This window comes from Acartia tonsa, chromosome 2, assembly GCF_053477335.1.
Source record: "Acartia tonsa isolate MP-2025a chromosome 2, ASM5347733v1, whole genome shotgun sequence".
Lineage (NCBI taxonomy): Eukaryota > Metazoa > Arthropoda > Copepoda > Calanoida > Acartiidae > Acartia > Acartia tonsa.
The window spans coordinates 49,097,828-49,125,000 of record NC_137261.1 but is presented as its reverse complement, the minus strand read 5'-3'; the positions used below and the strand labels follow the sequence as shown (position 1 = coordinate 49,125,000).

At 31.2% G+C, this 27,173-nt stretch overlaps 1 protein-coding gene and 1 long non-coding RNA gene across 2 annotated transcripts; both read right to left on the bottom strand.

Moving 5' to 3' along the window:
* Positions 1-1,309: 1,309 nt before the first annotated feature.
* Positions 1,310-26,185, bottom strand: LOC145312589 (uncharacterized). Its single transcript, XM_080151844.1, has 10 exons — positions 26,172-26,185; positions 25,983-26,003; positions 25,688-25,761; positions 23,192-23,283; positions 21,685-21,746; positions 20,541-20,579; positions 3,457-3,500; positions 2,930-2,993; positions 2,052-2,144; positions 1,310-1,734 (listed from the first exon to the last, which is right to left on the bottom strand). The coding sequence occupies exons 1-10, from the start codon at positions 26,183-26,185 to the stop codon at positions 1,677-1,679; spliced, it is 561 nt and encodes a 186-aa protein (XP_080007970.1). The 3' UTR covers positions 1,310-1,676.
* On the bottom strand, positions 9,715-14,035 carry LOC145312076 (uncharacterized). Its single transcript, XR_013876891.1, has 2 exons — positions 13,230-14,035; positions 9,715-12,896 (listed from the first exon to the last, which is right to left on the bottom strand). It is a non-coding gene; the product is annotated as an uncharacterized LOC145312076 (long non-coding RNA).
* Positions 26,186-27,173: the final 988 nt, after the last annotated feature.

Genomic DNA, 27,173 nt, shown 5'->3' with positions numbered 1-27,173 from the left:
CTAAATCACTGTCCCTTTTCCCTGAATTAATTTTATTTGGTTTCTTATTTTAATGGATTAATGTTTTTAAGTAATTTACATCATTACTTATTATTATATAGATATCTAAATAGAAAAAAACGTAATAGATTTGTTACTTAATTTAATATTTTTTAGTACAAACTTTAAATCAAAGAATTAAAATATATCTTTGTATAAAAGTATAAGGATGATTGCTTGTCTGTCTGTGTGTAGCGAAGGTTAAGAACTATTTTGGGAGAGGATACCTCCAACCTCCCAAATGAAATAACCGCTGGGGTAGAAAAAAAACCCACATTTTTTTTTACTTATCTTTTTAAAACTAGAATTTAACGTGGAGAGTTAATTAACCCCTGAATCTTCACTTACCCTAAGTGCCCCGAGAAGCCTTTAGAGGCATGGCAACTAATCCTTATAATAAAGTAACATAATCTCTGTCTGTTCGTCTGTCTGTCTTTCTGTGTGTACCGGAGGATCTCGCTAATCGCTATGGTTCTCCATTACAGTGTAGCTTCTCATAGGTCTTGGGAAGGTTTATAGCTATTTTGGGGAAGTTTACCACCACCCTCTCAAGAGGCCTCTAGGGGCATAGCCGCTATCCTTATATAAAGCAATGAGTTTGTAAGAAATAACAAATAAATCGTTTAGAATTTATTTTTAATCCCATGCTATGTTGTCCAAGTATTATTATACTGCACCAGTTTAAATTGAAACAAATGGTATCAACCTTCTTAGAATTTAAATATATCTAAGTATAACAGGAACATGTATGTCCTTGAATGTTTGTAATAATTCCTTTATTGTCAACATAAAGCATAAAACTAATGGCTGACCAATAATATACATACCAATTTTGAAACGAACTTGTAGCTCTTTTGAAATACAGGTACTCTAGATCGTTTTGTTCTTTAAACTATGTCGTGAATTATGGCGTATGGGGTGTTATTACCCCCTAAAACAAGATCCTAGGACGAACTACCTTCCCAATTTTTCACCTCCTGTTTAATTGTTGTGAACGCCACTGACTCCAAACATAACATACATGCATTGGTGATATTAGATGAATAAAAAATAGTCGGCTTCTAAATAAGATATGCTTCTGAAATTTCTTATCAAGATTCTCCTGACCAAAAAAGGTTAAACCTATAACACATTCTGTCAGTCTCTTCAATATTTCAATAAGTTTATTTTTCTTCTTTTTTGACAATTTGATGAATGTGTATTGGCTTTCATCCTTGCTTAAATATCCTTACTGTTTTAGTAGACAAAACATGTATATAACAAATCACAATTGAAAATATGAATATATTTATTTAAGAATATATCTTTACAAATTAAATAACAGGGTTGTTTCTTAGTCCATGATCTTAAAATTACATATATTTATATTTGTATAGCAAGTTGAATTAGTAAACTGCTAGCGGTTACACCCCCCCCCCCCCTAGGCCTCTAGGGGCACTTGAAGGAGGGACATTTTTCTTTCAATTTTAAAAAGAAAAAGTAACAACAATTCATTTAGGAGGAGCTTTATGTAAAGGAAAGCTATATCGGTTCAGCGATCAGCGAGATCCTTCTCTAGACACGAACACACATTATGCTACTTTTATTTAAGGATTTACAGTTTGACATCAAATAAATTATCAGAATAAAAATGAACATTATAGCATTGAAACACTTCTGCACAGATTTCGTTGATTGTTCTGCTTTGGATCTCTGTTAATGGTATAAAATATCATTTAAATATCAATCAAAATTCACAAAATTGTTAAGCCAACGAATAAGAAAACGTTATTATAAAACTTTAGGGACTAGTTTAATGAACAGCAAATTGCCCCCTCTCTCCCTCTAAGGAAATGGAAGTGTGAAAAAATAAAGAAAAAACGTTTATTATCTGGTATCATCATATATGATTTATAGATTCCATGAACAATTTTATACAATTTGGGGATATACATCAATTTATCGGCCATTGTCTTATCCCTATAGATCCCTGACAATTATGTCATGTATATTTAGAAGATATTTAATTCCTGAATGTTTTCCAAACAATGATGCAAATAAAGTAGAATAGGAAGGCCGAGGAAAATAAATATATTAGTTCTATACTCTCTTCTTCTTGTGCGTCACTAAATAAACACAAATAAAGCTTTCAATAGTGCCTGCCTATAAAAAAAGACGTCATACTGGCCTTCCATTGGTCAATAAAATGTAAACTGGCCTGCCATTAGTAATTTATTCTGTGTATCTATGGCGTCATTTTTATAGGCACTATAAAGTGCTGTAACATAAATAAATAAAAAAGAATGCCTTGGCATTACTTTATAAGGGTGAGGTGCACAAATGGATATATTATTACTTGGATCTTACACCAAATTTTCATATTCTCTAATCAAGTGAAACTTTCAACGGGCTAAATAACGTTTATCTCCTTCCATTTGATTTACCACATTCCCTCCCCTCCTACTGGATGAACTAACTGACCAATAAATAAGTTCTATGTTGACAAGCGAAATTGTTGACGTCTTTTCCCCTGTCATAATATCCACGAATATTCTACATCCATCGTGAACATTTTATTGGTTAGAGATCTAGTGAAATGCCCAACAAACTTAAGTCAAATATCTATGGGCATTGTAATGAGTTTTGTCTGACTAGGGCTAAAAGAAACTAAAAGATTGCTATGACAGTTTAACCCTTTTGTTTCGAACTTATTAACATTTAAACTTGTATAGTTTTTTTAAAACGAGGTTTCGTGATTTTAAATAGCATAGCTTCCATATAATAATAAAAATATTTTAAAAAGTGAGACTTTTCATAGTTTTGTCCTTCGTCCTTTAGCACAAAAATGAAGTTTAGTAAGTATTAGTTTAGTTGTGTTAGAACTGACCAATAAATTTGAATTTAGTTTTACCTTTTCCTGACTTCAGTGTAGGCCTTCAATACATGCGACAACATACTTTCTTCATTTTCATCATCTAAAGTAAAGAAAAATCTTTGGTATTCCATCAAATCGTGAATGAACAACAAACGAACTTCATAAAGATGAAGAAAAAAAAATTTGATGCCTATTTTAGTTAAGGACAGGTATCATAGAAAGTAGTAAGCTTCTCTTAATCTGTAGTCAAGTATCCGATGAGGTTCTCCTTTCTTATAGGACCAGGGAAGGTTTATAAATATTTTGGGTGAGGGTTTTTCACCCTCCGAAGAGAAATCGCCCCAAGAAAAATCTACCCAAATATTAATTTTAACTATAAATTTAAAAACTTAAAGTGTCCCTAGAGGCTTCTAGTGGCGTATCCGCTACTCTTTACTTACCTTTTGCAAGTGACAAACTTTTACTATCAAAAACCCAATAAGGGGTATATTAATGATGAGGCAATAATAAAATTTGGAACTCCTAAATATAATAGAAAATGCTTCATAGCATGTAAAAATCACCTTCTCTGTTATCATCTACGTCTAATAATGGCTCAATTCTTTCTCTATAATAAACAATTACTTTCATTATCAGTGAATTATTTATCTTAACGAAATAAGGACAATAGTGAGAATCACAAACGAAGATAAGTGTCCCTAATGGTATTTTCTTATGTCAGGCTTATGTAAGCTTTTAGTTAAGTATACCTTTGGAGTTTCTTAGTTATTGTTAAGTATTCCTAAATGTAGTAATGTCAAGTAAGACTTAGGAAAGGTTTAAGGTACCTTATAAAGTTTACTAGGGGTTCCTATTTTGTTCTTAGTTACATTAAGCTATGTCAAGAAAAAGCAGGTTTGATGATATACGAGTACCTTTTGGGTTATGTCTTAAAACAGCCAATTGTTTTTCTAACTAAAATTTTGGAAAAATATTCCTATCTTTTTTAAGTTTTTGAGCACGGTTCCTTGTAAATTCCGCCACATACATCCTATCTGTGTTATAAATAATAATAGCAAGTAACCATCTAAGGCCTCTTTAAAGATATTTTTGATTTTTCTAATTATAAAGAATGGTTACTTAAAAATATTTTTATAGGGTGATTTTTTTAATAGAAAATATGGTAAATTAACCTCCCCCAATATATATAAAAAACACAAATCATATTCAAATATTGGAAATGGGCAGGTGTCCTAAACATTTGCAAATTATTTTTTTGTTAAAACGAATGAACAACAAAATATATGTGATCATTTCATTCTACATTTAAAGAGGCATAATTCAAAATTTATTACAATGAGTACACTTTTAGTTATCTATAATATTTCTTTTTTTCTATTTATGTAGACAAAAAAAACTTTGCTCTAATTAAGACTTGTCTTTCATATTTTTTTAAATTTTATTTCTTAATTATTTAATTAGGGTTACATAAAATTACTTAAAATATAAAAGTTATCTTATCTAGTTAAGTTAGGTAGAAAGCAAGTACACATTCTCATTCAATCCAGGAAGGGATGGGTCATTGGGCTTTCTAAAATATTACATTAGTCCCCAAAGTTTTATTATAACGTTTTCTTATAACTTTTATAACTGTTGGGACTTTTTTCAAAATTTTAAGTGGTATGTTTATTAATCTTAATATCCAACCGTTTCAATAACTAATTGTACAGGACAATGACGTCCAAGCTTTTTTATGTTGGGGGGGGGTGTAAAAATTAAAATGCAAAAATTTTGCCTAGGCATCCCCAAATTCTATTTGGACGGAATATCAATCTATCTACTATTGTCTTATCCCTTTAGATCCCTGATTTCCTCTACTTACAAATGAAAGATATGTTCATAGATGTTCCTTAATATACGCCAAAATTTAAAAATAAAGTAAAGTGTAAAAAATTCAAGGGCCATTAAAAAGAGATATAATAAAGGGTGTCTAAAATATCTCGCTAGCTTCTGGAATAAATCGGTTTCTTTTCATGGAAGCTTCTTATATTTGTTATATTTGTAAAAAAAGGAAACTGTTATTCTTGCTTTAAAAAAACTTTTTAAAATAAAACAAACTGTTTTCAAGCGCAGTTCTTAGTCCAGACACACACAGACATACATTCTATCTTTCGGCTCTAAAGATACATAAACCCCTCTAAAGATAGTAGATTTATAAGAATTGCTTCAAAATATTTTGTAAAGGATAATTTTTTTTATTCGCAATTTGCTTAGCATGGTCCAAATCATGAATTATAATCAAATGGGCAGATGCTAAACATTTAAAAAACCTTTTTGGTTAAAATGTATAAAGAACAAAAAAGATTATTAAGATTAAATTTTACAAAGAGACATATAAAAAAACTTATTACAATGAGTATAATACTATTAATTCATGATCTTTCTTAAATCATTTTTTTTTACTTTAGTAAACTTGAAAAATCTTTGGTCCATAAAACATTAATTTTATGATTTTTATTTTAATTTTAATTTACTTTATAAGGCTTACCTAAATTTTACATTGAGAAAGGCTACATACACTTTAGTTAAGCTTAGCCATACATATAAAACTAGGAAACGTTTTTATAAATAAGCCAAAACAAAATTTCTTAACTGCAATACACAATTTTCAAAATTTCATAAATTCAAGGAAAACAGGTTCTCAAAGCTGCCTAAAGTTTCCATGCATAAAAAAAAAACTTCAGCATAAACTTTCTAAATTAACTTCATTATTTAACCAAAAAAATTCAAAATGAAGAAACGTTAGGAGAGGCTTACATAAAAAGATAGGGTATACTAAAAGGGTTCTTAATTGGAGAGAAAGCAGGTAGACAATAAAGAAAGGAAGGGGGGTAGACAAGGGTTACTTAGAAATTAATGTAAGTATAACTTTAAGGAAGGCTTACATAAAGAAATAGGTATACTTAAAGTGTTCTTAAATGGAGAGAAAGCAGGTAAAAATTCAAAAAGAAGAAATGTTAGGAGAGGGGAAGGGGGGTTGACAAGAAGTACTTACAAATTAATGTACGGTTTTCATGACAAGTACAACTTTACATAAAAAAAAGCAATCTTAAAGCCAAACAAATAGAATTTAATTGGTTATTAATTGTTCTTTTAGCTTAAAAAATTTTTTTTTTTAATTTTAGGACAAAATACAACTTTTTGGGAGGAATATTTTCCACCCCCCCCCCCCCCACAGAAAATGGGAGGTGGGTCACAAACTCCCAAAATGCTAACTTTTTTGTTTATGGTCGGAATTAAAAAATCTTTTCAAAAAACCTTAGAGTAGAGTTCAAAAGGTTTTTTTCAACTCCTAGTTAAATGCCGTAGCCATATTTAAAAACACCTAAATTTATTGGGGGGAAGGTGGGGAGGGGGGGTTTACATCCCCTCCCCCCCATTTGGACGTCCCAGCTCACAGACAAACATCCTATTTTTGTTATTTAAAATAGCAGCTACCCCTCAAACTCAAAAGTTATTAGATTCACAAAGAAAGGTTAAAAAAACAGGCATCCAAAGGGATAAGACAAAAGCCAATAAATTGATGTGCAACCCCAATGATGATACACAAAAATACCCCTACTGTAAATTAAAATTTATGGTTGAAACGTTTTAACAATCAACTTAATGAAACAACCAATCAAATTTTACTAGTCCCAAAAGTTATTAAGCCAACGAATAAGAAAACATTATTTTAAAATGTTGGGGACAAATGAAATAAATCAGAGCTGGATCTTTAAATCATTTCAATGGTGCGCTAAACCACCCCGTGCACCATTGAAATGATTTAAAGATCAAGCTCAGGTATAAAGTTAGCAGGGATAAGACAAAAGCCAGTAGACTAATGTACAGCCCCAATGATGATATACAAAAATACACCTACTGTAAATTAAAATTGAGTGTTGAAACGTTTGAACACTCAACTTAATGAAACAACCAATCAAATTTTCAAAATGTTGTTATTCCAACAAATAAGAAATTGTTATTTTGAAATGTTGGGGACAAATGTAATAAAGCTGAAAACCATGTTTGTGATTTAAAAAATATTAATTTCGTTATTGGTATAAGCTAGTAATAAATAGCCCATTGTCCCCTCTTTCTCTATTAAAATAAAACATGTGATGTTTTATTAGCAATTTTCTTAGCATAGTAAAAAAAGTTTTCAGTGTTCTTTTCCCTAAATCAACACTTAATAATAGATAGGCGAAGCATTGCCAAAAAATACTTTAATCAAAAATAAGTCATTTAAAGCTGTCATTCACGTTTTGAAGAAATAAAGGAACACCAATAAAGAAATTATCAAGTAAGAATTATTAAAAGGTATAATATAGATACATACTCCCAAATTCAGCCAATAGGAATACAGGGGAGGATCAATCTGCCATATATTGGTTAGAAAGTAAACAGAATTTGGTTAGAAAGAGCAATTATCCTTTCATATCATTCGCAAAATGAATCAGCTATAAATAGTCTTTCTTAGGATAAGCCTTTGCTTAGGTTAATCATATGGTTAAAAAATTTCTTCCCTCACATGATGTAAAGCATACAACATAACATATATAAGAAATCATCTTTAAATAGTTAACTTTTTTTGGAATAAAGATAACTCTTTGGAAATTCCTTATTAAGTTGGGCCCGATTTACCATCTAGATCTACTATATCTATTGGTTCATTATACTATACTTTTGTACTTTCTCTGTAGAATGTTTTTTTAAAGGTTATTATCTAAAACAGCTAATTGTTCTTTTAGCTTAAAAATTAAAAACAAGTATTATAGCCTTCATTAGTTTTTAAGAAGTCCCACACACACAGACACACATCCTGTTTTTGTTATACATGATAGCTACAACCCCTCTAATATTTAAAGATGTTAGATTTTTAAGTTAGGTTAAAAAACGTTTTTTTAAAATCGAAGCTTTTCTATAATTAGGGTCGGTCCGTCCGTACGTTCGTCACAGAGAGTTAGCTCTTTTCGTTAGTTTAAACAGGTTAGAATTGTCCTATCGATTCCAAACTTTGCATGATGATTCCTGTAGTAGTTAGGTACAATTTAGAAACTCTATAATCAATACCAGAATGTCCGTACGTCCATTTGAAACATGTCGATTTTTAACTTTTTTGACAACAAATTTTTGTATATTAAAATTATCCGATTCTTCAGATTTTTTTGAAAACTGATTTCTTATGCAACAAGGTAAAATGTTATAAGTAAAGCATCTCTATAAACAAGTCCCAAAAATGTTAGTATGTCCTTAAACAGTATCATCCATTTAGGCAGTTTGCAACAAATTTACTTACAATATTCTTTGTACTGATGCATTAATATTCTGCTAATTAAGTTCTGACAATCTACAAGTGTTAAAGTTTGTTTGTCCTTCCATTTCAGAGCTTCGCTTTTATGGATGTTGTCATCCTTGTTATATAGTGATTTCTTACCTTGGTATAGGCACCATGTGAAATACAGGTAAAACACATGACACATAATCGAATATTAGAAATAAGCAAGTGTTGAATCTATGTACTTTTTTGTTAAAATGAAGGAACATCTATATAGATGTTAAAATTAAAATCTACAAAGAGTCACATATTATCAAATTTGATATGTTTGTTACAAAGAGTAGCTTTTATTTCTATAAGATCTTGCCTTATAAGTTTTTTCTATTGTAGTAAAATTAAAAACAATCCACACAAAGTCGACATCAAATTGTCTGCATATGAAAGAATTTTAATTCTTATTATTTTAAAATTAATTAATTATTATTATTATTTGATTCTTTATTTGTCTTAATTATATACATAAAAACGTTTACATCTGAATTATAAGAGTTATTATAACAATATTAAACAAAGATTATTCCAAGATATTCTCGTTAAAAAAGTGTTAGTTGATTGTAAACCAGAAGTAAAAAAAGAGAAAGAAAAATTGCCGTTTATCATAAAAGGTGTACATTTAAATTAAGTCAAGACTTATTCAACAAATCTATTCTCAAAATATGTCAATTTTATACTAAAAAGATAGAACTTCAGTAAGTTCTAGAAAAAAATAAGGGTCATTAAGAAATTACAAAAATGTTTATGATACAAATATTAGGTCAATACTAATCCTAAATATATACTGATTAAAACTGTGTAAAGGATACAAAGCTGAACTTTAAACTGTAAATGATGGATAAATAACAGCTTATACCAATAACGAATTTAATTCGGGGGAAAAGTCACGAAACCTATACATGTTTTTCAGCTGTCGTTGGGGGGCAACACATCGTAATATTGACGACCTCTCTATTTGCCCCCTAAATATTATTTTAGAATTAAATCCATTGTTTGTTATATCTATCCCTGGATAAATAAGTGTGGCCTGTTAAATGAAAACTGCAGAATGCTTTATTGGGCAGACTACCGAAAGCTTCACCTCAAGAATATTGTTTAGGTTATATACTGACCCTCTATTGGATGAGGTAATTTTTCTTGTCTGTAACCATGTGAAAAACAGGCCTAAATTCACATGGTTAAAGTTAGAATAACAAGAAATAATAATCCTCGGGATCATAATTTTTTTTTCTACTATACTAATTTATCAATACCCACCTATAAACTCTACAGGTGAGATGAAGTTGAGGTGAAATACTTAAGTGTGTCTAAAGATTTGGTGTGTTTGTTGTAAGTGTAAAGTGTAGGAATTATATATTACATATGGATTTGAAAAAACAAACACTTTTTAGAAATGCCCTCATTTGCAGGTAGTTTTCTTTCTATATTCGAAGTATGACATTTATCCAGGGTCGAATTGATATGTTGTTAATTTTTCATATCCTAATTTATAATTTTTGTTTTTAAGCAAAAATTTTCTTTGAAAGGAAATAAATTCAAGTAGATTTGAATTTAAAGGGATCTTTTTTTTCAGTCTTGACTGAAAGATAAAAAATAAGACAAGTGTAATTTCAATATTAACTACATTAATAATGTTTTTGGTGAGCGTTTTTGGGACTCCTACTAACAGCCAGCTTGAGTCGAAATTAAATTCCATATTCTGTAGAAATTCTGTGAAGTAGTTTGATGTAAAGTTTGTGGTGACGGGACAGTCCAGAAAAAAGTGCTGTGTTGTTTCTCTCGGTGCGGGTAGATTACGGTCCAACTTACAAAGTGTACATTCTGGAGATTCTGGCCTAAAATTAGAGATATTAGCATTAAAATAGTTATAATTGTTAATGGACCTAAATGCGAATTCTCGGATATTTATTGGTAAAAAGGAAAAAGTCCATACTTTTTGCCATTTACGCTCTCTCTCTATGTCAAATTCTCTTATTTTCGCCCAGTTATACCTATTTACGTAAGACTTACACTTTTCTATCCTCTGATCATCATTTGATAAGAAGTAACGAAAATGTTTTGACTTTACTTTTGGCTTTAAAAAAAGTGAACTGATTTTAGTTTGGGGCTTTGAAAGTTTACACCTATATAAAGCAATATTGTGCTGAACAAATCCTCGAAGTCTCAAAAATTCCATGTAATTAAAATTGACCTTTGATTTGATGTTAAAGTTTCTATAATCTAGACATATATTATCAATATTTAACAGGTCTCCAAAACAAATTGACTTTATATCATTTTCATATCGTACCCATGTTGTTTCTGTAAAAATTGCCCTGCTTACAATTTGTTTTTCACTATTACAGAAGAAATTATTTTTAAAAATTCTCATATCTTTTATGTTATCATGGTTTAGCCAAAATGAATTTGAAAATATTATATATGATTCAATAATTCTAGATAAAATAGGATTAATATTCTTATCTAATTTTTCATTGAAATAAAATGGATCATTTGCTTGACATCTAGTATTTTTTATTTCTAAAGCCCAAGTATCTACTATAGATAAGGATTTTTTATACATTAAAATATCTAAAGAGCGTAAAAATTCTATTACTTTTGGTATTCCTAAACCTCCATTTTCAACACTTGAAAAGATTTTAGATTTTGCAATAGGTCTACTTTGACATAAGAAAGAAATAATGAGATTTTCAATTTGCAAAATTATTTCTTCAGATGGAAAGACAACTGCCCCTACATAATTCAGTAAAGGTAACATGAATCCCTTTATAATTGCAATTTTTCCAGGTGTAGTAAGGTAGAAAAGTGCCCAAAAATTTCTAACTTTTGACATTTTAGTGACAATTTTGTTCCAATTATTTTGCATATTAGACAGTTTTGAATCAAAATGTAAACCTAAAATATCAAAATCATCAACCAATTCAATACCAATTAAATCCAATTCCAGAAAAAAATCATTTGATGGCTTCCTACCTATAATACAAATTTTGGTTTTGTTTACATTAGTTCTTAAATTAGAAACTTGTGCAAAGTAGGTAAGAATTTGAAAAATAGTTTTTAAAGCAATGGCAGTTGGAGTAAATGCAACATTACAATCATCGGCAAATGCTGATTCAGGGTCTGGCTGTGTATCTGTGTCGGTCAATTTAAAAGGTATAGCTCTTGGTATTACAATTTCATTGCTAATTGATATAGTAAGTAATAAAGGAGTTAGGGCAATTTTAAAAATGTTAGGACTTGGCCTATCACCTTGCATATAACCAACTTTCATGGGAAAGTTAGGTGTTATTCCAGTATCGGTCAGAATGTGGGCAAATCTATCATTCATGCATGTTAAAATCATATTTATCATATTTGGGCCAAAATTCATAAATTCCAATACATCTCTTAAATATCCATGTCCAATACAGTCAAAGGCTGAGTGAAAATCAATTAAAGCAATTGCTAGAGACGAGTTGGAAGCTAAAGTTTTAGAAATTAGTTCATAAATTTGAATCAAATTTTCCTGAATAGTGTATTTAGAAGAATAAGCTTTTTGAGATCTGATATTTATTTTGTCAATTACTTTTTTTAACCTATTGTCAATAACCCCAGAGAAAATTTTGTACACAGTAGACAAACAAAAAATTGTCCTCCAAGATTTAATTTTTGAAAGGTCAGAATTTTTTTTGGCTATAAGTCTAATTTTACCACATCTTAGCATGCCTCTTAACTGTTTCTTATTAATCATTTCTTTAAAGCCTCTCAGTAAAGGTAAGCTTAAAATGTCCCAAAACTTAACCAACATTCTATAAGGAATACCATCTGGTCCTACACTAGAATTTAAATTAGCTGAACAAAGTGACTCTTTTAATTCATTAATAGAAATGTCTGCCTCTAATTTTTCTCTATCTGTGTTATTTAATTTATGTTCTAATATTTTTGGGTGATTTACATTATTGCCTAAAAAATCAAAGAGAGAAGAATTGGAAATAAAGGCTGTGCCAAATTTATTTTTAAAGTGATTTGTTAAAAACTCATTCCTTTCATTCTCACATGTAAAAGATTCACCTAAGTCATTCTTAATTTGTGAGATAGAGTCAGCTTTTTTAGAATTTTTTAGCAAACTACTAAATGCTTTTGAGGCCTTTTCTGCATTTAAAATGTGGAAATACCCAGAAGTCTCTAACCTACGATAATTTTCTTCATCTTCCATTATACTCAGACTGTTTTCAATATCAATGATTTTATTAAGTACAATTTCATCTGTGACATTTCCACACTTCAACGCGTTTAATGACTTTGACAAATCTTTTTGTATTTTTCTACTGCTCTTAAGAAAGTTTGATTGAAAGCTTATTATAGAATTTTTAATACAATTCAATAAAACTTCAAGGAAAGCATCATGACTAATATTTAAAGGCATTTCATACAATTCATTTAAAGGAGGAAGTAAATCAAAGAGATAATTTATAGCCCTATCTTTTTGTTCAATCCAGAACAATATTAGCCTATCATTTTTAAATTCTGTCAAACTTAGGTCATTCTTTAATCTAAATGCTAAACTTATCTGAGAAATAATGTCTTGTAGATGTAGCTTGTTAGGAACTTCAGAATGTTGTAGAACGAGCTCGTATACATGGATTCTCACACCCTCAGTAAGACCATCAATATCTAATAAAGAAGAATTTATAGTACATTCACGTTTTGAAATATTTTGATATGTATTGAAAACCAATTGTTTGTGGTCAAAGAGGGAAGCTTTTAATGGCTCATAATTGCAAGAGCTAAAAGTATTTGCAAGCTGCGGACTCAGTAGAATATGATCGATTCTACTTCTGTTTGTCTTAGTTTTTGAGAAAGGAACATAACTAAATTCTAATTTAGTCGGATGAAGCAATCTAAATAAATCTACACAAAAATTTTCCTCTATCCACAAGGAAAGCTCTTTACAATGTTCTAAATTTGGCAATGAATTTGTATTTATCAAGTCTAAGTGTACGAGACCTTGTTCTGGTTGTATAGTTGTAGGTATTGCATTCAAATCTCCTGCGATAATGTAAAATGTATTTCCAATGCTCAATATTTTATCCCTTAACTGTCTAAAGAAATATTTGTTGTTATTTTGAGTTGGCCCATAGCATGATATTAATGAAATTCTACATTCATTTATTTTTAAATCCAAAATTAAAACATTTTCATCAATGGAACTAAAGCTTTTAATTATTTCATATTTCAAAGTTTGTTTGATTAAAATCGCTACACCCCTCTCCCCCTTTGAACTATTGCAATAAGATTTATAGCTACCAGCCATATTAAAACATAGTTCTTTACTGAAAATACTTTCTTTATTATTTAATCTAATATCCTGAACGAACAGTATATCAGGTTTAGTTTTAAGCATTGCATTAATTTTAAGTTTAAACTTGTTTATTGATGCTTTACCTACATTGTAAGTGCTTATATTGATTGAGTTGCAATTAAGAGAACTAAAATAAATATCCTTAAGTAAAGAAACATCTTGTGTTGAATTAACATTTTGAATATAATTCTTTTCAATGAAACTTAAATTATTCATTAAACATTACTTTATAATTCTTAATAAAAGATGAGCAAGTAACTAAATAAAAATCAACTAAATTTAATCTGTTGTAGATAAGACTAAACCTTGTATGTTTGTTAGAAGATGTTTCAAAGTAGGGGTTTGAATGCATAATAATTAGTAGGGGGGTAGAGAAAAAGAGGGGATAAATTGTTTGAAAAACTGGAATTTTAATTTTATTACAACTTTTGATAAATATATGAATATTGAATCTTACTAAGTTTATTATATGATTTCGGAACAAAAAGAAGACAACAAAGTAAACTAAAACTATATAATCCATAGCAAAAACAAAAATATTCAATTGAAATAATGTTATTTTTTAAAGCTTGAAATATTCAGAATAGCATGGCTGTTGCTTGAATTGTGAAACTAGTTTAGAATCTGCTGGTACTTTAACATTTTGGAGATGTATCCATGGTTTATTATAATCTTTTTCACGATAGGAAATAAATAAAGATTTACCAGTTTCAGTATTGGGTCTAATAAGAATATGTTTGTCTGTCAGGTCAATTTGCTCATTCTTATAGCTTGATAGTTGAGCACGTATTTTTGTAATATCGTCAACAATTGATTTAGGCCAATGAAAAGGGGTTTTTAGACCAATTTTGCTTACTTCTTTAACTACCATTGCCCTATCTTCCTTACTTTTAGTCTTAACAATAAAAGGAATGGTGTTTTTACCATTACGCAAAGTTGTTTGTTTAGCAAGTGGTATGATCTGTGCTTTAGCGATGATATCTTTCAATTCAGCAATTTCTTCCAAAGATTCCTTAGCCTTTTTAACTATTTCCCCGTGCTCTTTTAGATTTGCCCCAAAGTCCAAGTCAATAATCTTACATTGAGTGGCTGTTGCCTTTAAGTCTTCACAGCACTTTTTATAGGCAACCGAGGTTTCAACAGAGTTTACTAAATTCCCACATACTACATTTTTAGTCAAGGTTGCCTTAGTAGAGTCAGCTGCTTTTTCTAGCCCCCCAACCTTTCTAGCTAGAAGCATAAGCAGTTCTGCTGTATCATTCAAAATAGGCGACAGTTTGCTAACTAAACTTTTCGCTGTTACTTGGTCAGACCCCATATTTTCTGCTTTTTTTTCTAAACATTCCATGGTAGATGTTACATTTTGCCAATTTATCATAGCTCTTTCAACAATGTCACTAGGAGGTTGAATATCGCTATCACTTCCCTCTCTAATCCTTTTTGAATTAGTTCTAGGCCTAAAAGTTCCATTTTTAACAATTTCAGAAAAGGTGTTTTGTTCCATGACTTATTGCAAAAGAAGACAAAAATCAAGATAAAGGGTATATAGATAGATTAATATAATATAATAATAAAAAAAACTTATCTAGAAAACTTGATGATGTTGTTGGTTTGTAGAAACACTAAGCTTGTACAGGACACAACAGGTTTTCTGGCGGTCAAACACAACTCACACTTTGAAAGCAGGAGCTCAGTATTGACGTCTTAACGACAAGAAGGGTTGAAACCAACTGTAAGGTAACCTTTATTTTTCATAAGTAAGGCTTGGAGAAGTGGATCAAAAGGGTTGATATATGAGTTAGGGGCATTGAAAAGGGGGAGGGGATTAGACTAGCTTTACATAAAGAGTTAGGTATAGCTAAAGGGTACTTAATTGGAAAGAAAGCAGGTAGAGGAGAGAAGAGAGGGGAAGGGGGGGGGGGTTGATAAAGGTTACTTAGGAAACTTATGTAAGGTTTTTAGTAAAACTTTAAGGTAGGCTTACATTAAAAGTTAGGGACACCTAAATAAATTAAGGTATTCTTAAAGGTATGAGAAAGCAGGTAATTTTTCTTTCTTCTCTAACTTGTTTTAAAACACCTTTGACAACCAATGAATAGATATTTAAGATCTAGATGGTCTATCTGGCATCAAATTCTGTTATACATATAAAGCGGTTCCTATAAGACAAACCCCTTTGTTAATTTTTCAACTTTTTTATTTCATGGGTGGGTGATCTCCAACACCACCTTAAATTTTTTAAAAAATACTTTTCTTTTATTTTATATTTTTTGGGGGTTGAGTACCCTCCCAAACCCCCTAAAATTAAAAAAAAATTAACTTCCATTTTCGAACCCAGTAATAGTGTCGGACTGATTATGACGTAACAAAAAAAATTAGCCAATGAGAGGACATTATTGACCAATGGTAAAATTCATAGTGGCCTCTCATTGGCTAATTTTTTTTGTTACGTCATAATCAGTCCGACATCAATACTGGGTTCCCATTTTCTATTTTTTAATTTTTTTCTTTTATTTTTGAATTTTTTTGGGGGTGAGGTGACCTCTCACACCCCCGTAAAAAAATTTTATCTAAAACTTTTTTATCTTCCATTTTAAAATTTTTCTTCCATGAAATGGGGTGACTTCCCACACCCCCCGGTACAAATATTTTTTTCTTCCACTTTTAATTTTTCTGGGGATGGGGTGACCCTCTTAAAAAATGTTTTGTCTTCAATTTCAAATTAATTTTTTTTTTGGAAAAGGGGTGACCTTCCACACTTACTAAAAAGATTTATCTTGTCAAAGGGGGAAAAAATGGCGTGCGAAGCGTGCAGCAAATTTTTTTTAACCTCCTTAAAATTTTTACCCTGGGGGTAAAATTTGCTTGGGGGGGTAATTACCCCAACTGAAATCTGTTTGCAGGGGTAAATTTTGTTTACCCCCCCCCCAAATTTACTCCTGGGGTAAAATTTTTTGGGGGGTAATTTAAATTTTTAGTACTAAAAATCCCTCCTCAAATTGTTTGAGGGGGTTAATCCCCACTTCACCCCCTCTTTGGACATCTATGCCTGGAGGATCAGGACCTTCAGAATTATACATGGAACCTGAAATTGACTTGTATACCTATATTTCTTACTAGCAGCTATGCCCCTAGAGGCCTCTAGGGGCACTTGAGGAGGTGGAGTCAAATTTGATTACCCAATATCTTATTTTAGATTTTATAAAAAAAAGTGAAAAAAAATTTTGTTGGGTAGAAAATTTTTTTTTTGGGGGGGTTTGCCTAGATATACCACACTTTTCTGGGATCTTGCTGTGTCAAGTATCAACTGTTGGGAATATCAAAGGATGACTCCATGCAAAATTTGAGCCGGATCCGGCCAAAACCGGCCGTGAATTTTATGAAAAACCGGTTTTTTCCCGGTTTTTAGTGGGTATCTGTAAATCGATTCAGCTGGAGCAAAACCAGTTGTAGGTACAAAAAATTTTACATTACATGAAATTTAGCCAATGCAATTGCCTACAAAAATGTACTTCATCATCAACTTGATTGGACAACTCTTTCTCCTCCTAAATGTCCATTAAAACCTCGGAAACGGCAAAAATCGCCAAAAATCACGCCTTCGGCGGCAAATACCGGCTAAACGGTCAGCCGGAGGCGAATGAAACATAAATAAAGAAATGTCCGCCTCAAAAAGTTGTTCAACATCTAAAAGATGCTTGAAGTCTCTAAAACGACTCCTTCCCCTCCTTTAAGGGGAAAAACTGAAAAAACGTGATTTTCAAAAGTATGCTCACTTCGGGGGTGTCAAATATAAAGTCTAGGCGGCCCACAATGCTGAATTTTCACCAAGTGAAAGTCTTGTGTCATTATCTCTTATGAGAAAAAAGTTATTAATTAATTAAAATTTCAAATTGTGATTTTTTGATGGATTTCTTTGATGAAATGACAGGCTGGTCAATTTTTAGGCCATTTTTTGCTGTTTTCGGCCCACCACGCCCAAACGGTTTGAGATAATCTCACGGGACCTTTTGCCCGACCTAAGCCTGGTTATTTGTGAGGTCTAAGAAAAAAAAATCCCAGATTGGATGAAGCACGACGTCGCTGCGCGCCATCTATAATCTTTTGCGTAAGTCTGATTTTTTTTCCTAGACCTCACAAATAACCAGACTTAGGTTGGGCAAAAGGTCCCATGAGATTATCTCAAACCGTTTGGGCGTGCGGCCCAAAAACCGCAAAAAATGGCCTAAAAATTGACCGGCCTGTCATTTCATCAAAGAAATCCATCAAAAAATCACAATTTGAAATTTTAATTAATTAATAACTTTTTTCTCATAAGAGATAATGACACAAGACTTTCACTTGGTGAAAATTCAGCATTGTGGGCCGCCTAGACTTTATATTTGGTGACCCTGGGGTGACGGGTTCAGTGCCCCCCACACCCCCGAAGTGGGCATACTTTTGAAAATCACGTTTTTTCAGTTTTTCCCCTTAAAGGAGGGGAAGGAGTCGTTTTAGAGACTTCAAGCATCTTTTTGATGTTGAACAACTTTTTGAGGCGGACATTTCTTTATTTATGTTTCATTCGCCTCCGGCTGACCGTTTAGCCGTTATTTGTCGCCGAAGGCGTGATTTTTTGCGATTTTTACCGTTTCCGAGGTTTTAATGGACATTTAGGAGGGGAAAGAGTTGTTCAATCAAGTTGATGATGAAGTACATTTTTGTAGGCAATTGCATTGGCTAAATTTCATGTGATGTAAAATTTTTTGTACCTCCAACCGGTTTTGCTCCAGCTGAATCGATTTACAGATACCCACTAAAAACCGGAAAAAACGGTTTTTCATAAAATTCACGGCCGGTTTTGGCCGGATCCGGCTCAAATTTTGCATGAAGTTATCCTTTGATATTCATAACAGTTGATACTTGACACAGCAAGATCCCAGAAAAGTGTGGTATATCTAGGGGTGCCCCCCCATCATCATTTTTAATTTTAGTTAAAAAATTTTTAAAAAAAATTGTGGGGGGGGTATTTTTCATTTTTGGGGGCGTTGGGGTTATCCCACCCCCCAAGAAAATAGTTATAAACCTTCCCAGGATTTATGAGAAGCTACCTTGTTAAGGAGAACACAATCGGTTCAGCGGTTAGCGAGATCCTTCGGTACAGATACACAGACAGACACACAAATTTCCTGTTACTTTAGTATAAGGATGAGGATGTACTACTACAGGTTTGGGGGGATGTTTTATGGGGTTCAGGAAACCCTCCCCCAAATAAAATAAAATGGAGGGGATGAAAAATATATCTCCCAAAAAGCTGTATTTTGTCCAAAGTTTTTTTTATGTTTTTTTTGGTGATCCCCCCCCCCCCCCCCTAAGTAAAAAAGGATGTAAAAACAAAGGTTGTTGAATAAAAGTGTGGAGGAAGCGAAAATTCATTATCAAACAGGGGACATGCACAATTTTTTTAGCCCTCTAGCTTTAATAGGAGCTGAGATAATGGGGGGGGGGGGGGGGGCATTGAACTACTGATAAAGGTGCGGCAAGGGGCCCAACTGTTAAGGGTTAAGTCTCACAAATTATGGATCCCTATTGACCATCTAGTTCTATTATATCTATTGGTTAATTATACTGTAGTACTGCTGTACTTCCTTATTATTTTTTTGGTTATTTTTAAAAACAGCAAATCGTTCTTTTAGCTTGAATTAAAAAAAAATATTATGGCCTTAAATAGCTTCAAAGTTTCTATTTAATTCCCATGCACACACAGACATACATCCTATATTTGTTATACATAATTGCGGCTACTTTTCTAAACTTTAAAGATGTAAGATTTATAAAGAAAGATTTTAAATTTTTTTTTGTACAGAGTGATTTCTTTGCTTGGTATACAGGCACTACATGAAATATAGATAAATCACATGACTCATAATCAAATATTTGAAATGGAAAAAGTGCTGAATCTTTGATCCTTTTTTGTTAAATTGAATGAACAACTATGGCGACGTGAAAATTAAATTCTACAAAGAGTTATATTTAAAACTTATTACAAAGAGTATGCTTTTAGCTCTATATGAATCTATAAGATTTTTTTCTATTGTATTAAAGTTTAATTTAATCCACAAAATTTTTTGTTAAAAAAATTATCAAATTGTTAAGCTAAGAAACAATTTTATTCATTATTTTTTTTTAATAAATTAACGACACCCTTAGGTAAACCTAGGTGGAGAATTATATGAAAAGGGAGGATTTATAAGGCTGGGGCATCATAAAGGGAGAGGGGTTTATGATAGGGATTCCTAAATCTTTTACTTAAAAGATAGGAAGAGTTTTTATTAATCAGCTAAAAAGTCTCATAATTAGTAAAAACAAGATTAAGATTAAGGGAAAAAATGTAGAAAACTTAAAATAGAATATACAGCCTCATGATAATTTTTAACGCCTCTAAGTCTAATGAAACTTTTCTTATATAACCCTAATTGAAAGAACACTAAGGGACGGGGGGGGGGGGGGGAGGGGAATGGTGAGTGTTATGGCGGCTATTCATTGGGGGGAATCGTTTGAAAAGGGTAGATGTGGAGGGGGGGCTGGCAAAGGAAGACAACTTAGAGTACCTTATATTGATATGATAGGTTTATGTAAGGCTAAAGTATTCCTATCAAAATCTTTACCTAAGCTTGACATTACTAAATTTAAGGGAAGACTATCTCCCCTAAACTAAAGTAAGGCTAAAGATACCCTTATTTTTAAGGGGTCCCTAATAAACCGTTTGTGATTAGCTTTAATATTTCTAATATGACTTCAAAACCGCCTATAATACGATTTGATAAATAACTATTCCAGTCTTGAAATTATGAAAGTTAAAAAAGTAAAAAATTGAATATCTTTCGAATATTACTTTTTCTGTGTAAACATGAAAGAAAAAAAGTTAAAATAGATTTCGTGGCACTCTTTCTTAAAAATTTTATATATAATTGTACCCTTTATGTAAAGCTTGGTGGCATTCATTCAGCTCTTGCCTAGAATAAAGATTAAAATTATTGCATATACACTTTATTGTATAGTAATGAGTTGTGTGTATGTCCTTAAAGATCCTTGAAATGGCAGTACCTACAGTCTTAGATTTTTCTGGTAAGTTGATTATTAGTTCATGACTCTTTTTCAAGGTGGGGGGGGGGGTTATAACCTATCCCAGATGGTTTAATTTTAAACTAAAAATGAATGTTACTTTTCTAATCTGCTATAGGCTAGTGACAAAACCACTAGTATTATAAAAAGAAATATATTTTAGTTTATCTTATAATACAACTAGCGGCTGCCCCCATAGCATTTACGTGCTTCACATTCGAAGGGGGAGGGGACGGTCAGAAATATTGCATAAAACCATAATTCTGAAATATGAAATAACCCAAAACCATCCTGAAGCGTTGCGGAGCCGTTTGATTTTGGTGCTGCTCCGGCTCCGGATTTGGCTCCAGCTCCGACCTAAAATCAAGAAAAACTCGACATATTTTTTTCCCACGTCTATTTTTTACTTTTGAAGGTTTACAAAGTTCAATTTTTGATAAAAATGGACTTGAAAAACTTTAAAGGGGCATTTGCACTTGACAAAACAGAGTTAACAAATTATAATTTATAAAAAATCTCTTTATTTATCTAGTCCGGAGCCAGAGCCGTTTTTTAACGAAAATTACGGCTCCCGGCTCCGCAACACTGCCATCCTGGGACTAGGGTTGGGCTGGATACTTATTTAGCGGGATACCGGATATCCGGCTGATTCAAATGCCGGATATTGAACTAGGAAAAAAAATGTTTTGAGATTTCTAATATGACATTTTCATATAATTAAACATTTTCTGGAAAAAATCGTTATTCTAGCTTAAAAAAAAGAAAATTACAGCCATTTAAAATCTAAAGAGTAGGGATTTCTGTTGTATAATGCAAAAGATTATATTGCCGGATAGTTTCAATATCTGGTAAAAAAGTAAAAAAAATGTAGGGGGGGAACAAAATTTTTTGGGGGTGTTGGTGGTACCACTCCCCAAAATAGCTAAAAATTTTCCTAGGACCCATGAGAAGCTAAGCTGTAAAGAGATCTTTCGCTACAGATAAAAATACAATTACCTTAGTTTAGGAATTTCATCCTCGACTGGACAGAACCCATCTTCAAAGTCATCATCTAAGTCCTTCAAAAAATTAAAAATGCTTACTTTCAACATTTTTTGATGGTTTCAATCAATTTAAAATTCTATATGTATAATACTTTATTTTATGTTTATACTAGCGGCTACGCCCTTGAGGTCTCTAGTGGTACTTTAAATATTTTTTTTAAAAATAATACTTAACCTTTCTGTGTTTCGTTCAAGTCTGTACTTTAAAAAATCGATCTTTTTATGATTACCTTTGGGAAAGTGGTGGTACCCTTCCCCAAAATAGTTATAAACCTTCCCGGTACCTCTTAGAAGCTACCCTGTTAAGGAGAACCCGATAGGTTCAGCGGTTAGCGAGATCCTTCGGTACAAACAAACAGACAGACAAACACACATCCTATTACTTTGTTATAAGATTAAGGATGTGTTTATAATGGTAATGTTTTACAAAATAAAAAGCATCTTTATATCTAAAACCCTAGAGAATATATTTCCTTATTTTAATATGAGTATGAATAATCATTAATATACATATTCATATTTTTTTAAGCGAAGCTTTTCTATAATTGGGATCGGTTCGTTCATTTGTATAACGGTTAGATATTTTCGTTTTGATACATGTGGAGTTGTCATATCGATTTTAAACTTTGGATGATGATCGTTACCAGAATGTCCGCACGCAACTTTTAAAACATGTTGACAACAATTTTTCATGTGATATAATTATACTATTCATCTGATTTTAGAACTCTGATTCCTGGGCCAACATAGTACAATGTTATACACGAAGCTTCTCCATAATCACGTTCATTTTTATTCTGCTTATTCAGGTCTAAAACTTGTTTGTTCTAACATTTCAGAGCATCGTTTTTATGGATGTTGTCATTCATGTTTAAAATATAAATCTAGTACGTATTAGATTGATTCTAGATAATTTAATCATCTTGTTCTTTTAGGATTTCCCTTTCAAACATCAACAAAATATCTTTTTTGTAACTTTTAGTGACTCCATAACGTTTAATATATTTCCCTTTATTTTAACTGAGGCTCTATCATTTTGATTTAACCTTAAAGATTAAATAAAATATACTAAAATTTAAATTTTTTTATTTATATTGATTAGTAGGGTAGGTCGATTTTGGAATTAAAATGTACTATTTATAACTACAGTTAAGCATTATACAAGAAACAAAAAAATCAAAAAATTTGGGAAGGAGAAAAAAAATCAAATTAAATTAACTAAATGGAAGTCTTTTAAATGTGCAAAAGTGCCTAATTAAAAAAATAGTCTTTTCAAAAACATTGATATGTTTGAATCGTATAAATTTCCGCACTACGGCAAGACAAAAATGTTCGCACTGTCGCAGTTGTTAATACAGGACGACGAAGAAAATATAGGTATTGTGTTTAGCCTGTTTAGTTTGTGGCATTTAGAGTTCGAACTCGATTTAGAAAACACCACGAACATGGAAAAAGATTACCTGTCTAGAAGAGTATTTATAAGGTCTGGCTAGATCCTGGAAGTATCCTGTAGCCTGGAGCAACCTCCACAATTCTGGAACAATGTAGTCTCCTTTGAATGGTTAAGCTGTGTTGAATTTTAAAGATGATTATGTTAAATAATACCCGCTTAAAACTGTATTATTTTATAGCTTTAAACTTTTCTAAATATTATTAAAATATAATTTAATCGTTCTAAACTTGTATTTGTATTGAACAAATAATTGTAATTCACGTAAGGGGTAATATTGTTTGTCATTATCGGGATAGTAAATCAATTTATTGTTCTTTTTCTTATCTATGAAGACGCTGGGTTAAAAACTAAAAACTTCAAATAAAACGATTTAAATTTAGATGAGATAAAATTTTAAAAATAACAAAATGTATTTCTTTATTTCTATTATGACTTAGCCATTCCTAAAAATAACTTAAAGCATTTTTTAAAATAATTATTAGTGATTTCAATATGAATAATATTACTAATGATATCATGATATTAGAGAATGATTCGCAAATGATTTTAAGCACATTATATTTTGCAAATGTTTGCAAATCTTTTGCTTTGTTGATATCAAATACAGGAATATGAACGACAAGGCAACTGATAACACCCTTGCTCCCCTTTGTTTCGTAAATACATTAATAATAAAGGGGGTAATTTATTTAATTATCCTTAACCCTTGAGGGGGTCCCTAACTTTGCTGGGCCTACACCTGCGGTACTTTAACCCTTCGGGCTACACAGCAAAACCTATCATAACCTAACCTAAATTAATTAACAAACAAACAAAAAGATCCCCACTTTCTTATTTTTCATTTATTTTTAGTTAAAATATAAATAGGAGGTTACGCGAATCTAATGGTAAAATAGGTTTTCCTTGGATACGATATCAATGAAATCCCTGATAAAATGATGATGTAGAATGAATTTTGCGTACATGTGCCTTCTATATGAAATTGTACGTACTCTCTAATACAATAATAAATTTAATTTCAGGGGGTAAAGAAAATTAAGCCATTTCAAAAATTCAAATTTCATATTTATTTAAAATTCAATTTTGAACAATTGAAAACTGGTTGTTCTATTTAGTTAGATTTTAAATGGAGGGAAATTTTCTAATAAATTGGGATAAAAACAAAGAGAATTGGGTAAATATTAATTAACAGAATGCAAATATCATTTTAGAATCACTAATATATCAAATCTCTCCAATATGTGAATAGTAAAATGATAGAAAAAGAGAGGGTAATGCTTTAGCCCATAAACATATGCAACTCAAATAAGTTGCCTTCAAATGCCACGTTGTCTGAAGTTATAAAAAGGGGCAATAAACCAATGTGCGCCACCTTTCTTGAATAAGATTGATGGAATATTTGTATGCCCAAGATGAATTTTTTATATAAAAGTAACAGGATGTCTTTGTGTGTGTTAAGTTGCACGGAAAGGTTAAGACTTCCCTCCCAAAAGAAATTAACTTTAGAAAAAAAACTAATTCTCCAAAAACTATTTTTCAAATTTAAATCCTCCTCCCCCCACCTTCACATATTAGTCTTTTATATTTCAGAATATAGTCTTCGCTTTTTTTAATTTACCTATCCCTTTAACAATTGTACAGAGACATTCACAAGCTCCATGCAAAATTATCAACAGTCTATTGGGTAAATACTCTTTGCACCCCATTAAAATCAAAGTTTGTTTGTGTCTGTTAGCAAATTTCGTAATAGATTCGGAATCGGCGCTATTCCAAAACTATTACGCATAGTTGCTTAATACGTTTTGTAGAAATTGTAAAAAAAAATGTAAGCACCTGGATTACCTTATTTATTTCAAAGGATAAAGAATGAGGGGACGTCAATTTAGCTTGCTAATATGAACCTTTTTTTATTGGTCAGTTCGTTTATCAGTAGGAGGGAAGGGTATGGGGTATAGCGTTATTTTAGCCAATTGTGTGTATTACTTTATTAGAGTACATGATAATCTGGTGCAACATCCAATTGATTATTTATAAATTTTCACATCTTTATTATTGCATGCATGTGTTTTTACCTCCTTTTTTAAAACAAGCGGATATGCCCCTAGCATCTAGGAGCTCTGTATTTGACGGGGCAAAGAGGGTCTAGAAAAATAGCTTAAAACCATATTCAGACTTGTAAAAAAAAATGGCCTAAAACCATCACAGGACCTATGTGAAGCTTCCATAAAATCTAAAACTTATTCGGTTCAGTAGTTATCGAAATCTTAAGCTTCTGGCATGAAAACCTTATTACTTTGTATAATTCTAGCATCTGCACCAATAGCCTAAAACCAGACCAAGACTGTTTAAAACTAAATTGGCCTAAAACATTCCCGGAACCTATGTAAAGCCTCTCTAAAATGGAAAACTCAATCGGTTCAGTTTTATTAAAATCTTAAGCTACAGATAAAAAAGCTTACTTCTCTATAAAATAGGATTAGGATAAAACAAAATCACAGCCAACCTAAAGATTTGAAACAAGCCAATAACTTCCAGAACAGATAAAAAATACCACGAGATTCAAAAAATTCTTCTCCTCTAAAAAAAAATTATCAAAACATAATAAGTTTAAATAAAAATAAATCACCATGAGACCTTTTTTAAAAAGTTGATTATGATTGAAAAAGAAATACCTAATATTGGTCAAATATTTTGCTAATGTCAAGAATACATTAAATGGTTCTTAAATGGCAGTGAAAGGTTGCGTGATATAAAACCATAAAAATAATATATTTTTGTACAATAAAATATAATATTACCTAATTTCTCTAATTTCATCACTATATTAAAATTTATTTATTTAATTCAAACAAAATGTAAATTTTTAAAGTGGTGTATATCAGGGGATCAGGAAATGGACAATGAACGATAATCAAAATATGATATTTTGTGATTATTATCCTTTATAACTTTTCATCTCAAGCTTCAAAAAGTAGGATCTAGTTTGCAGTGTTTTATTCATTAATATTCCAAAATATTCTATAAAAAAAGTCATCAGTTATAGTATGTAAATAAATTTCCTAACAGTTAGCCAATGTACGTTTGCAAGCTGATCAAAAAACTCGTCACTAACATCAGAAATCCACTAAAATAATAATAAAATTAAAGATATATTGTTATTAAATGTCATCATGCTTGTTATTGGTGTTTTATGCTTTTTATAAGGTTAGTTAAATGATTTTTACAATGACCAACAAGGAAAGCCACGAATCCCGCCCCCTGAAAAAAAGACTTAAAACATCTTAATTAAATAAGATTAAACGTCATCTCTTTATCTTTAACTAGTAATCTAAAACAGTCGAAGCAAAAATAAATAGCGGTAAATACCGGTTTTCGGCGGTTTCGCTGACGTTTCTTTACAGTTTCATATTGTACCATATTAGAGCAAATCCATACAAAATTTTAGCGTTCTACTCCTGTTTTGAAGTCTAAGACTTATAGCTTTAATGAAAATAAGCATACAAAATGACCCTCTTATTCAACTTAGCATTTGGTTTTGATAAAAATAAAAATAGGTCAAATTCTATTATGTTTTAATGTTAAAAAATTATAAATATGCAAAGTAATACAAATCTCTCCACAATGTATAGAAATAAAGTATACTTTTAAATATTTCCGATAAGTGGATGTATGTATAAACATTTCCAACATTTTTGTACAACCCCCCTGTTTAAAATTCTTTATATAACATTGTATTAAACCCAAGGCAAAATCTTTTATTTTGACATTCGGATTTTAAGGGCCCCCTAATATTTATTTTGCTTCATTTTATACTTAGATTGTAAGTTCAACATGGTTAGAGCTCTCCGCAAGGATATGACATATGTTTCAACAAGAACAATTGTGGTTATAATTAGCGCAGCTTTGGAAGTTAACAATAGCTTGGATGAAGAAAAAAGAACAGGAAAAAAAACAGGAAATGCCTAAAATATATTAGAATTTTATAAACA

Coding starts and splice junctions, on each gene's coding strand:
- LOC145312589 (XM_080151844.1), bottom strand. Junction 20,580..21,684: donor GATGAAATTCCTAAACTAAG/GTAATTGTATTT, acceptor TCTTTATTCTAG/GCAAGAGCTGAATGAATGCC. Junction 2,145..2,929: donor TACACTGAAGTCAGGAAAAG/GTAAAACTAAAT, acceptor GTGTTTATTTAG/TGACGCACAAGAAGAAGAGA.